Source organism: Lampris incognitus, chromosome 6 (assembly GCF_029633865.1).
Source record: "Lampris incognitus isolate fLamInc1 chromosome 6, fLamInc1.hap2, whole genome shotgun sequence".
NCBI lineage: Eukaryota > Metazoa > Chordata > Actinopteri > Lampriformes > Lampridae > Lampris > Lampris incognitus.
This window is the reverse complement of record NC_079216.1, coordinates 22,652,798-22,666,931: the sequence shown is the minus strand read 5'-3', so window position 1 is coordinate 22,666,931 and position 14,134 is coordinate 22,652,798. Positions and strand designations below refer to the sequence as shown.

Sequence of the window (14,134 nt, the reverse complement as noted above, 5' to 3'; positions counted from 1 at the left end):
CAACCTATCTACCTCCAGCAGTAGGCTAGTCAGGCAGTGCTTGTTTGCGTGTTTTGGAGGAGTGGCTTTGGAGGGAGGCGATAAAGTCCTAGCCAACTTGATATTTTGCAAGTGCAATGAATTGTAGGTCGAACTAGACAAGCAGTGAGAGTGTTTGTTTATTGTGTATTGGAATGATCAATATGTTTTGTATTGTTATTAAGAGTTGTGCGCTCATTTGTGATTTAGAGTGTGCCTTTTATTATTTCTTAAATGTAAAACAAAATCCAACTGTTGTCCAAATTTGAACACAATAAAATAACAATTATTTCTAACATTATCTGTGGTTTATTTATGTACTATTGTAATGAAACAATTTAATATTACCTGAATTTAAAAAAAATGTGTTAAATTGGTACAAAACACCCTACATTTGAGACTTGATGACTTGACACCTGAAATGAGGGACTTGTGACTTGACTTGACCTGAGCTCGGTGACTTGGGACTTGACTTGAGACTTGCCCGTCATGACTTGGGACTTGACTTGAGACTTGAAGGTTAAGACTTGAGACTTACTTATGACTTGCATAACGGTGACTTGGTCACAACTCTGCGTGTGGGAGTGGAAGCATTTGTGCATGAGTGTGTTGAGTGTTGTGAGCTGGAGGGACACATGTTGAAAATGAAGGAATTAATAAGTAGATGTTGGAGAAGTGGTTTGTTGACAGAATGGAATGGAGAGAATTGTGGTTGTTTGGGGTGGCTGGCAAAGTGAATGGATGTAATGTTAATTTATTAAATTATGTTTTAAGCCATGCAAGGTTTGCTGTCAAGCTAAGGAGGAATATAGCCCATTATGAAAAGAGGAAAGCTGAGGTGTGAAATATTTTTAGGAGTATAATGGAAAGAGATGTTAATATGTTGTGTGGTTATGTTAGAGAAGAAAAGTTTGTTGGTGGATTTGTGGAGGGGAGCACTTTTATTGTCATTGGGGAAGGAGGGAGGGTAATGTTGGATTTCAGTTAAACAGTATACTGTGTGTGATATATGTGTATTTTTGTTTGATTTCTTTGATTTGGCAGGGGGTCTGTAGGCTGGAAGCCATGCCAAGGCCTACAGCTTACCTCACTATGTTCTGTCTTGTCTACGTGTGTTGTAATTTTTAATTCTTATCCTCTGATTCTGTAGAGTTCGATGTGTTGTGCGATATTTTGTTTCCCTATTGGTTTCATATATTTATGTTGTAATTTGAATGTTTTTTTTTATAAAAGAGAGAGAGAAAAAAACTGAAAACAGAAGCATAGCTCCACACAGCATTGCTCTCGGGATCTCAGGGCCATGCAAGCTTCTCCACCATGACAAGGTGACAATCCATGGAGAAGCATCACTCACTCACCCCGCTGGTGCAGTCCAGCCGACAAGTAACAGACTGACATTTTAGATGTGCCTTAAATGTATGGCATGGTCGCATGAATGGATTTACTTATAGAAACAAAAACTGAGAGGTGCTAATGTGTGTTAGCTTTAATGCAAAGCATTACATTTATTGAGACAACATACTTTAATGTCAGTTTTGAAGCATTTCATCATCTGACCCCATGAGCTAAATATGTGTTAGCGTTTCCACGTGAATTTACATGAATCAGTCCAGCATCTGCTCTGCTATGTTTGCTTTATTGAGTGTGGGCTGGGAATTCAGAAATAGCAACAGAACTGTGAATTAAGCCACCTCTTGCACTCTCTATCTCTCTTGCTCTCTCTTGCTGCCTCTCACTCTCTCTATCCCTTTTGCTCTCTCTCTCTCTATCTCTCTTGCTCTCTCTCGCTGCCTCTCACTCTCTCTATCCCTTTTGCTCTCTCTCTCTCTCTATCTCTCTTGCTCTCTCTCTGTCTGTCCCTCTCGCTCTATCTCTCTCGCTATCTCTTGCGCTCTCTATCGCTATTTCTCGGTCTCTCTATCTCTCTTGTTCTCTCTATATATCTTGCTCTCTCTCTTTCTCTTCCTCTGTTGTCTGTCTCGCAAATACATGTCTTTGTTGTGGTAATCACAGCAAAATAACTATAGATGAGCATTATGTAATGTGGTTATGTAATTGTTTATTTTTTCAGTCGGGCAGGAGAGATAAATATGAAACGCTAACATGGAAATATGGAATATGAAAATTCATTTACTTTTAGTGACGGAATGAAAACCCATTTACTTTTAGTTTCACCTCATTATAGTTGTTATACCCTTTGACTCATGGTACTTCTTTTGAGAATAAGCCATTAATGTTACATTACACACACACACACACACACACACACACACACACACAGGCATACATGACCAAAGGGAAAGTGAGGTCGTACCTCTATAAGTGGGTGCCAGTGAGCGATGGGCTTGCGGGGGTAGGTCAGCATCTCATTCCAGTGGTCTCGACCCAAACTTTCAGCATCGTTGCCCACCCTGCACACACCAATCACTTCATTGTGGCCTACCCTGTGAGGCAGAGAAAACTAAAATAAAACCTGGCTGACTGTGTAGTGGATAGCTTTGCTACTTCCAAATGGGTGATATGAGATACTGGTCTGTTAGTCTGTAACTGGTTCTGATTATTTACATACTGACTGAGATGCCAGTCAGCCAATTTATACAGTACTTAAGTTGACTTTTTCCCATTTTCAGAGTAATTTGATGGTTCAAAAGTTATATTATTGAATATAAATTTCAACATACTTGTTAATGATAGATAGATAAATAGATAGACAGACAGATAGATAGATAGATAGATAGATAGATAGATAGATAGATAGATAGATAGATAGATAGATAGATAGATAGATAGATAGAAAGAAAAGAAAACCAACCGATCATAGTCCATGACAGCTATAAACAGGCTGATTTGATCAATGTTCTCAGGTGGAACGTCAAACACTATGGCTTCATTGTAGACAGGGTTCAGAGTGTTACGCTTGGTCGATGTCTTCCTCTTCTTTAGCCTCCGCCCATCACACATCAGCGACACTTTAACATATGGATCTGGAGAAGGATGTCATGGAATATTTGATCTGTTTTTTTGTTTGTTTTTGACAGTTTGCACCAGGATTACTTGCACTTGATCAACATGGTGAGCCTAACGATTAAATTATACAGCAAATGAGTTTTGGGCTGTGGGTTAAAAAAACAAAAGCAGCAGACTGTGGTTCAATTTGGAATAATTTGATGACATGAATAGTTTACAATGAGCATCTCCACATATGGATATATTCTTCCATTTGTTTAATTGAGGAGATGAAGAGCTACCTGTGCATACTTGTGCATCTACCACCTATAAGTCTCTCAGCAAAGATATTGGATCATTTTTTCTTATATATAATCTATATATATATTTTATTTTATTTTTCCGCATTTTTCTCTCCAATTGTACTTGGCAAATTACCCCACTCTTCCGAGCCATCCTGGATCCAGTTCACTGAGCCACCCCCTCTGCTGATCCGGGGAGGGCTGCAGACTACCACATGCATCCTCCGATACATGTGGAGTCGCCAGCCGCTTCTTTTCACCTGACAGTGAGGAGTTTCACCAGGGGGGCGTAGCGTGTGGGAGGATCACACTATTCCCCCCCAGTTCCCCTCTCCCCCAACCCCCCCTCCCCGCCCCGACTGACCAGAGGAGGCACTAGTGCAGCAACCAGGACACATACCCACATCTGGCTTCCCATCCACAGACACAGCCAATTGTGTCTGTAGGGACACCCAACCAAGCCGGAGGTAACACGGGGATCCGAACTGCTGATCCCCATGTTGATGGGAAACGGAATAGACCGCTACGCTACCCGGACGCCCTACTTTTTTTTTTACCGTCAGCATTGGTTTTGTCTTTAACACTTTCAATTTATATACATATATATATCATTGAATTCAGTCACTCTAATATGGACCAACACTTTTGATTTGCATCTATATACTACTGCTTGACTTGAGAGTTACACTGAAGAAAGTATAAGACTAATTCAGGCAAGTACAACTTGATTCCAGCTAAGGTATTATGTGCAACTGATGTCTGCTGAAGTTTATTGCTGACCCATCTCTCAGTGCAAACATTACATTCAGATCATACACACCTGAAGCGCCAGTGATATCCATGGCTTTGAGATTCCTGGCTTTGATCATGGTAATGGTGAGTCTGCCAGCCGTGGGGAGATAACACAATGAGAACATCAGCTCTCCAAGATCAACATTGTCCTGCAAAACAACAGAGTATAAGGAGCATATTTACAAGCGGGTGGTAATTTAAAGGCGAATCTCAATTTGCAATAATTTCACGTTTGGCCGGATGAGTCAAATAAAGGTTGGGAAGAATCTAGTCAGGATCATGGGATTTTGAGTCAACCATGTGCAACATTTATGTTAACATCACACAATAAAACAACATAAGCATGATTGATAGTATTTTCCTGAATTACTCAGAGGTGGAGTGAGTTAGATAAAGTGAGTTGGATGAAGTGGTGGAGAGTGTTCTCAAGGAGGAGAGAGTGGTAAATGGAGTGGACTTCAATGGGCATGTTGGTGAAGGGAACAGAGGTGATGAGGTGATGAGCAGGTAAAAGGAATATGAAAGGACAGATGTTGGGTTTTGCGAAAAGGATGAAAATGGCTGTGGTGAATACATATTTCAAGAAGAGGGAGGAACACAGAGTGACGTATAAGAGCGGAGGAAAGTGCACACAGGTGGACTATATTTTATGCAGGAGGTGTGATCTGAAAGGGATTGGAGACTGCAAGGTGGTGACGGGAGAATGTAGCTAGACGGCATCGGATAGTCGTCTGTAGGATGACTTTGGAGATCAAGAAGAAGAGAGTGAAGGCAGAGCTAAGGATCAAATGGTAAAAGTTGAAGAAGGAAGACTGTTTGTGTGCAGTTCAGGGAGGAGTTAAGACAGGCCCTAGGTGGTAGTGAAGAGTTGCCAGATGGCTGGGCAACTACTGCAGAAATAGTGAGGGAGACAGCTAGGAAGGTACTCGGTGTGTCATCTGGACAGAGGAAGGAAGACAAGGAGACTTGGTGGTGGAATGAGGAAGTGCAGCAAAGTATACAAAGGAAGACGTTGGTGAAGAAGTGGGATAGACAGAGAGATGGAGAAAGTAGAGAGGAGTACAAGGAGATGCAACATAAGGTGAAGAGAGAGGTGGCAAAGGAAAAAGTGTATGGTGAGTTATATGAGAGGTTGGAAACCAAGGAAGGAGAAAAGGACTTGTACTGATTGGTTAGACAGAGGGAGCAAGCTGGGAAGGATGTGCAGCAGATTAGGGTGATGAAGGATAGAGAGGGAAATGTGCTAACAAGCGAGAGTGTGTTGAGAAGGTGGAAGGAGTACTTTGAACAGCTGATGAATGAAGAAAATGAGAGAGAAGGTTGGATGATGTGGGGATAGTGAATCAGGAGGTGTGGTAGATTACCAAGAAGGAAGTGAGGGCAGCTATGAAGAGGATGAAGAGTGTAGAAAAGCGGTGGGTCCAAATGACGTGCCTGTGGAGGTGTTTAAGAAAGTTGGCAGTGGAGTTTTTAACTAGATTGTTTAACACAATCCTGAAAAGTGAGAGGATGCCTGAGGAGTGGAGAAGAAGCATGCTGGTACAGATTTTCAAGAAGAAGGATGATGTGCATCCCGACCATGGAGGCTTTGGAAACTGTGAGGCAACGTTTGCTACGGGACGACACCCTCCACAATAGGACCAACCTCAGCCCAGACCAGATCTGCCAACTACTGGACCTTTGCCTGAATACTACATATTTCCAATTCAGGGGCCAGACAGAAACACGGCTGTGTAATGGGCTCACCAGTATTGCCCATTGTGGCCAACTTATATATGGAAGAGGTAGAACACAGGGCCCTGAACTCCTTCAGAGGAACACCTCCGAGCCACTGGTTCAGATATGTGGACGACACATGGGTCAAAATCCAAACACGAGGTGCAAGCATTTACCAAACACATCAACTCAGTGGACAAGAACATTAAGTTCAGAAGGGAAGACGTAAAGAACAATAGTTTGCCCTTCTTGGACTCTGATGTCCACATTGGGGAAGACAGGAGCCTCCACATTGGGGTTTACAGGAAACCTACACACGCAGACCAATATCTACTTTTCGACTCACAACACCCTCTGGAACACAAACTGGGCATCATCAGATCTCTGCAACACAGAGCTGACAATGTGCCCAGCAGCACTCAGGCCCAACGAGAAGAACACAAACACCTGAGGGGAGCTTTAAAAACCTGCGGCTACCCCAGTTGGACCTTTGTGAAAACTGCAACACGTTCCAAAAAGACCAACCAGGTGAGCGACAAGGAGAAAAGGAACAGAAGGAAGAGCACAGTCATCCCGTATGTTTCTGGGGTCTCCGAGAAACTCAGGAGAATTTGCAACAAACACCGCATCCCGGTATACTTCAAACCCAGCAACACATTCCGACAAAGACTGGTTCATCCCAAAGACCGTGTACCACACACCCAAAAAAGCAATCTGGTGTATGCTGTACAATGCAATGAGGATTGCACTGACCTATACATAGGAGAAACCAAAAAACCACTACACAAACGGACGGCCCAACACAGAAGGCCAAACTCCTCAGGACAAGACTCAGCAGTCTATCTACACCTAAAGGAGAAGACACACTCCTTCGAGGACAGCAACGTACACATTTTGGACAGAGAAGATAGATGGTTTGAAAGAGGGGTGAAGGAAGCCATATATGTGAAACTGGAAAAACCATCCCTCAACAGAGGAGGAGGTCTGCGACACCACCTATCTCCAACTTACAATGCCGTCCTTTCATCTCTACCCAAGAGACTCAAGAAGCCTAGCCTCCAAGAACAACAGTCGGTCAACAACGGCTCCAATGACTCTCATGACCACTGAATAATGAAGTCGAAATTAACACCCCCAACGACTGTCGCTGCTAAACAAATGCAAATCAATAGCTCCGATGGCGACGGGCGCGACCAAACATCGGTACACAAAAGAGCCACGCATATCAATATAGCTCCGATAACGACGGGCGTGGCCAAACATTGGTACACAAAAGAGCCACTCATATCTATAGCTCTGTTGGCGACAGGCGTTGGTAAACATCGGAACACAAAGAGCCATGGACATCTATAGCTCTGACAACGACTCCAAGAGGATAAATTTCTGAGTCTCATCACCAGCCAGTCAGGCTAGCTTGGTCTAGTCAGAAAGGCACGAACTGAGGAAGCCTCTTGGATGAGAGGCGAAACGTCTTCACGGATATATACCAAGTCTAGTTGCACTTGATTCAACTCCTTTGGATAAGGATGATGTGTAACTACAGAGGTATAAAGTTGATCAGCCACAGCATGACGACATGGGAAAGAGTAGTGGAATCTAGGTTAAGAGGACAGGTAATGATTAGCAAGCAGCAGTATGGTTTCATGCCATGAAAGAACGCTATAGATACGATGTTTGCTTTGAGAATGTTGATGGAGAACTATAGAGAACATTAGGTGTCTTTGTGGATTTAGAGAAAGCATATGATGGTGCCGAGAGAGGAGGTGTGGTATTGTATGAAGAAGTCAGGAGTGGCAGTGAAGTATGTAGGAGTGGTACAGGATATGTATGAGGGCAGTGTGACAGTGATGAGGTGTGCGGTTGGAATGACAGTTGGGTTCAAGGTGGAGGTGGGATTACATCAAGGATAGGCTCGGAGCCCTTTCTTGTTTGCAATGGTGTTGGACAGGTTGACGAACAAGATCAGGCAGAAGACTCCACGGACTATGATGTTTGCAGATGACATTGTGATCTGTAGCATGAGTAGGGTGTAGGTTGAGGAGAGCCTGGAGAGGTGGAGGTATGCGCTGGACAGAAGAGGAATGAAAGTCAGTAGGAGCAAGACGGAACACCTATGCGTGAATGAGAAGGAGGACAGTGGAATGGTGAGGATGCAAGGAGTAGAGGTGAAGAAGGCGAATGAGTTTAAATACTTGGAGTCAACTGTTCAAAGTAATGGGGAGTGTGGAAGAGAGGTGAAGAAGAGAGTGCAGGCAGGGTGGAGTGGGTGGAGAAGAGTGTCAGGAGTTATTTGCGACAGAAGGGTACCAGCAAGAGTTAAAGGAAAGTTAAAGGGAAGGTTTACAAGATGGTAGTGAGACCAGCTGTTTTGTATAGTTTGGAGACAGTTGCACTGATGAAAAGACAGGAGGTGGAGCTGGAGGTGGCAGAGTTGAAGATGCTAAGATTTACTTTGGGAGTGATGAAGGAGGACAGGATTAGGAATGAGTATATTAGAGGGATAGCTCAGGTTGGACGGTTTGGAGACAAAACAAGACAGGCAAGTTTGAGATGGCTTGGACATGTGTGGAGGAGAGATGCTGGGTATATTGGGAGAAGGATGCTGAATATGGAGCTGCCAGGGAGGGGGAAAAGAGGAAGGCCAAAGAGGAAGCTTATGGGTGTGTTGAGGGAGGACATGCAGGTGGCTGGTGTGACAGAGGAAGATGCAGAGGACAGTAAGAGATGGAAACAGATGATCCGCTGTGATGACCCCTGATGGGAGCAGCCGAAAGAAGAAGAAGAAAAATAAGGAAAAAGTAGTAGTAGCAGTAATAGTCAAGTATCATTGAAAGATTTCTGGATCATTCTGACAGTAGTCTGAGATACAAAAATGAACATGTCTTGGGATCTGTCTTGACTCAGATTGACATGAGCTCAGTTATTATTTCTCTCACTGAGATGACTTGAAAAGTATTGTAACTTACAGTCAGTGACAGACAATACTTGTATCCTAAATAGCAATATCAAGTGAAAGGCAAAATTGGTTATCTCAATTATTTCGGGGCAACATAGTTGTTATTAGATGAGACATATAGGGTGAGGAGAGGAGACATACAGTGCACCCGGAAAGTATTCACACCCCTTCACTTTCCCCACATTTTGTTATGTTACAGCCTTATTCCAAAATGGATTGAATTCCTTTTTTTCCCTCATCAATCTACACACAATACCCCATAATGACAAAGTGAAAAAGGTTTTGTAGAAATCTTTGCAAATCTATTAAAAATAAAAAACTGAAATATTGCATGTACATAAGTATTCACACCCTTTACTCAGTACTTGGTTGAGGCACCCTTGGCAGTGATTATAGCCGGATGCACTATACAGCAAAGGTTTTGGGCTGGATCCAAATCCAGGACATCAAACTCAGGTTAGAGTCTAAATGGTAGACGATTATTTGGAGACCCTAGAAATCTGCTAAGTTACATCTGCAACATAATGCAGTGGCATGATTCATCACCAGTTATTTCATCACCTGCCGTTTGAGGTGCAGGGATTTGCATCATAGGTGTTTGAGCATTTCAGATGATTTGTAATTGCCTTTGATTATCCTGATTCCACTCTCAGTTAACAACTCTAAAGAAGGTTGGGAGATGTTTTTTTTGTTTTGATTTTTTTCTTTTATTTTGATATACCTTAATGATCCCCATGAGGAAATTATGCTCTGCTTTTAACCCATCCTAGCTGTATAGCTTGAAGCAGTGGGCAGCCACTGTGCAGCAGCACCTGGGGAACAACTCATACTCGTCTTGCCATGCATTGCTCAGGGGCACAGACAGCTGTATTAACCCTAACATGTCTGTCTTTTTGATGATGGGGGGAAATTGGAGCACCCGGAGAAAACCCACGCAGACACGGGTAGAACATGCAAGCTCCACACAGAGGACCACCTGGGATGACCCCAAGGTTGGACAACCCCAGGTTTTGAACCCAGGACCTTCTTGCTGTGAGGCGACAGCGCTAACCACTGTGCCGCCAGTTTTGTTTTCATGGTTAGCGCCACAGTACAGTTTTCCTATGAGCATGCCCCCCATTTTCAACACGCAACCCACACATTAGGCTGTCATCCCAATTAACGCCTCTGAAAATAAAGTGTGAGAGTGAACGGTGTGTTTTTTTTAGATACTGACACTGACAGGGTTTCTTGCATGAAAAATTATGGTTTAGATTTCGTTAACCTCAGCCATGTACCTTTCCTGCACACTGGCCTGACACAGCAGTCAGTGTCAGATGGAAAGACTTACATTTGGGAATCCTTAAATTAAATTACAGGTCCTCCATTTGAAAAAAAAAAACAACCTCCCATAGGATACTCACTTCACCAGAAACAAGATGCTAATTTTGAATTCATCTTGTAAAAAAAATTAAAAAAACACCCTGATGTATCGTTGTTGAATGATTCTCTCTTAATTCTGCGTGTACAATGGTTAAGAGACAGGACTACAGTGCTTCTGGAACTCAGAATCAGAATTAGAAAGATCACACATATTTTAAACACTGCGAAAGTGGCAGCAGGAAGTGTTCTCCCTGTGACACCACTCTGATGACGATGAGTCAATATACTGTGTTTGAGAGTCAAACGCACACATACACACACACACACACACACACACACACACACACACACACACACACACACACACAGATATTCACTAACTGTGTATCTGTCTCCCACACAAAGAAGCACAAAGAAGCACAGGTGAAAGTTGAGGTTATAGAATATCAGCGCACTAGTCGAGCCTGTGGTTCATATTATGGTCACTTGTGCTCCAGCCAATGAAATTAGACCAATGCACTAAAGGGCCCTGTAATGGATAGTGAGTGTGGACAGTCCATCTTCAGCAATTATGAAGTTAGCAGCCCAGTGCCCTGGGACCAGCTAGGCTGTGAGCTTCCTCCTGATGTGTGCTTAATAATCACTGGACGAGTCTAATAATCCCTGGATGAGTCTTAACTTGCCCACTCTCCTTCAACCTTTCTCTCTTTGAGAGATTAGATGGTCCCTTCAGAACATTCACACATGCACATATCTATATATTCATACATGGGCTACATTTTAACAAAATAAATAAATAAACAAGAGGTACTTGTCTAATGTTTTTTTTATGTTTTGGTAATAGTGATTTTTTTATTTTAATTAAAAAAAAACAATTTATGTAGCTGTTAAAACCTCTAGGTGTTGGAGTTTTCCTCAGCTGACTCAACGATCAGAGATGCTGTTGCGTCACAGTGAAGCCAGAGTCACTATAGAGTCGCTGAAGTGGCTGTCTGTCTGCGTGACTGAACATGGTGGAAGTAAGTACATTTCTCCCCGGGCTCAATTGCACTGAGCAGCTAAATACACCCTGGCAGAATCAGGCTAGGCCTGACTGGAGGATCAGCCTTCACTGCTAACTTGTGATCTAACAGGCCGGTTATAGTACACTGTGTGGGAGGACGACCTTTGGCCAAGTGGGCTGCAGAGCACCATAGTGCCTAAGCTATGGAGATGAAATCATGTTGGTATGATCCTTTGACTGCAAGACTGATTGGCTTGGTAGTAAATTTTCAAAAAGAGATTCCATCACTGGCTGCTTTGAAGGAGAAAATCTATGCATTTTCTTTCTTCAAGGTGAAAATGCAAATTACAACCACCATCCTCCTCCATCTTAAGCATCCAAGACCCATATTAAGATAGGCAACACAGGTGTGGTTCAGCATGTTAGACTAATAAGTGGGTGGGCATAGGCTAAAAACAAGTTTATTTACTCTTTAACGCTAGAACGACCGGGATTTCACTCCTACCTAAAATGACCATGAGTGGTCAAAATTACCGCTGGTTTTAAAACTCTATATTCTGTAAAGATAAATACTCAGTTGAGATATTAATGCATTGCATATGGTAATATGTCTGTTAGAAAACAACTGACACCAAAATTAACATTTTAACAACTATAATACCATTAAACAATTTAAACTTCAGGGAGACATGGTCGAACTTGAATAACAAAATTGAAAAAGTGAAAACATCACCTGAAAAACAAAACGGAAAACACATATTGCTAATCTAACAAATGTAACAAGGCTTATAAAACGTGAAATGTAAAAAAAACAAAACTGAAAATAAATGTTGAAACAGTCCCAAACAACGACCGGAATTTAAAAACTACTAGAACAACCATGGGCGGTCATTTTGACCGCCACGGTTTTTAAACTCTATATTCTGTCAAGATAAATACCCAATTGAGATAGTAATGTGTATGTAACGTGCATGGATAAGTAGACACGCTGGCCCTTGGCTAACGAGTCGGACCCTTTAGTCGACTGGTTAACGTTGTCGCTGGCGGTGTGGGAAACACTGGTTCGCGGCCCAGCTGTGGCGACGGTTCCCCGGCTGCTCCTTGAACTCGCTACGATTTGTAATGTCTGTTAAGAAACTGACATTTAAATTTTGATTAGTAATACTATTTTTCAAACAATTTAAAATGGCCGCTGTCCAACACCTGTAAATACTGCAACGCGTCGGTGGTAGTCATGGTGCATCTGTAACGGCGTCTGTTGGAAATATTAAAAAAAAATCAAGTTTAGACTATTTCTCTGCACTGGAGAACGCTAGTGTTTCTAGGACAGAGCAATGAACTTCGCGAAGGAAATGACGTGACCAACACACGTCAAAAATAGTGACATGACGCGCGCAAATTACGAGACGGTCATTTTGACTGTTCATGGTCTTTTTAGGTAGGTCTTAGAACTTTTTTGTGCAGTTGAACTAAAACTCATTTTAATGCAAATATATGCAATTTTAGGAGCATTCAGGGGGCAGCAGGTCGGTATCTTTTTTTCCACAGTTTTTAAACTTTGAAAATCCAAAACACTCATTATTAAGGGCTGTCTCAAATTAACATGTTTTGTTTCAGTTTTCTTATTTAAATGTATGGAAATGTGCCATTGAGTAATGTAAAAGTGAAAATTAATATCAGAGTCAAGAGCAACAATTTTCAGGATAAAGTTGGAGGGGTTGTGCTCTTTTTTGCCATCATTGCTGAGTCTAGGTCTCTTTAGTGTCTCAGAGAGCCACTGAATTTGAGTAGATGTGTTCACAATGTAATTGTTGAGCCCATTACTGTGTGTAACAATTTAAGTTGCTTTGTGACTTAAAGAATTTAAGACTAAAACATTTAAAGTTTATTTCATAGATAATATCTAAACATTTGAGAAAAGAATAAGAAGAACATTTATTTTAGCTATTATATATTTTATGACTGATGCTTCATTTAAAGTCAAGTTTCCAGTTCAAAAACAAAAACAAAAACGTACACTACCTAAATTATAAAGTGAAACTTTTATGGCTCTCTGAGTTTTGCATAACCACTTGACACATCTCAATACAGATAATTCTCCAAATGCTTTATGCTATGGATATTTGCACTTAGAAATTGTATGGCTTTTATACAGCATTTTGGGGAACCTAGTTTCATGTAAACATGGGCAAAGTCTAGCTCTAATTATTTCACAAGGACTTAAACATTTAAATTCAGTTAGGATTGTTGTTTTTTTTCTGACCATTATTGAGTACTTCCTACTGTTAAGGCATGCAAAATCCTTATTGCTACTGAATATACAAAAAAAGTCCCTTCCTGAATCATGGCCTTGTTGTGGTGGTAGAGCTTGCATGGTTTAATGATCCTCAGAGCTGGAGAGGTGTTTGCAGGACAATGGCTGGTGGCTAGGCACCCCAAGTAACCCGGCTGTGCTCAGCCAGAAAAGACAACATGGGATCATCATGTGGGTCCACCATCTGCAAAATGAGTAGGCACTACTAAGGAGCTGCTCCGGATGAGGGGCACCAGGCAGGTGTGGGGTTACTCACGAATTCCTGGCTGGTGGCTGCATTGCTGAAATTTGTCTCCGTGGTTGAGAGGGTAGTGTCTCACCCACACCACCACCGATACTACCACTCCACCCACTGATTCAATTGTCTTACTGGGAGATTTTAATCTTCATGGTGGCAAAGACTAGGGAATCTGGTGGGCCCTGATCGGAAGTTGTGACCTGCCCGATCTGAAACTTCTGCGGTAGTCAATGACTGTCCAAATCTCATTTTTTAACACAAGAATGTTCATTGGGCACGTGGCACCAGAGCACCTTGAAGCCAAGGGCAGTGTAACGCTGACTTGAATTGGGGATACTGTCTGAAGTGGGTAAGAGCATTTTGCAGAACTCCTAATCAAAGCCAAAACTACCATATATATGCAGGTAATGCAGCTGCACTGAGGCCCGCACATACAGACCCTTCTTTATCTCACCACTACCATATCAAAAATCTTGAGCACTGAGTC

At 42.2% G+C, this 14,134-nt stretch overlaps 1 protein-coding gene across 1 annotated transcript in view; it reads right to left on the bottom strand.

The window, feature by feature from the left end:
• Positions 1–14,134, bottom strand: part of syt9b (synaptotagmin IXb) — a 104,614-nt gene that overhangs the window by 25,969 nt on the left and 64,511 nt on the right. Inside the window, exons 5-7 of the mRNA XM_056282369.1 lie at positions 4,087–4,207; positions 2,831–3,002; positions 2,333–2,462 (exon numbers count right to left, since the gene is read on the bottom strand). Coding sequence (XP_056138344.1) covers positions 2,333–2,462; positions 2,831–3,002; positions 4,087–4,207 — 423 coding nt within the window. The remainder of the gene's footprint in view (positions 1–2,332; positions 2,463–2,830; positions 3,003–4,086; positions 4,208–14,134) is intronic.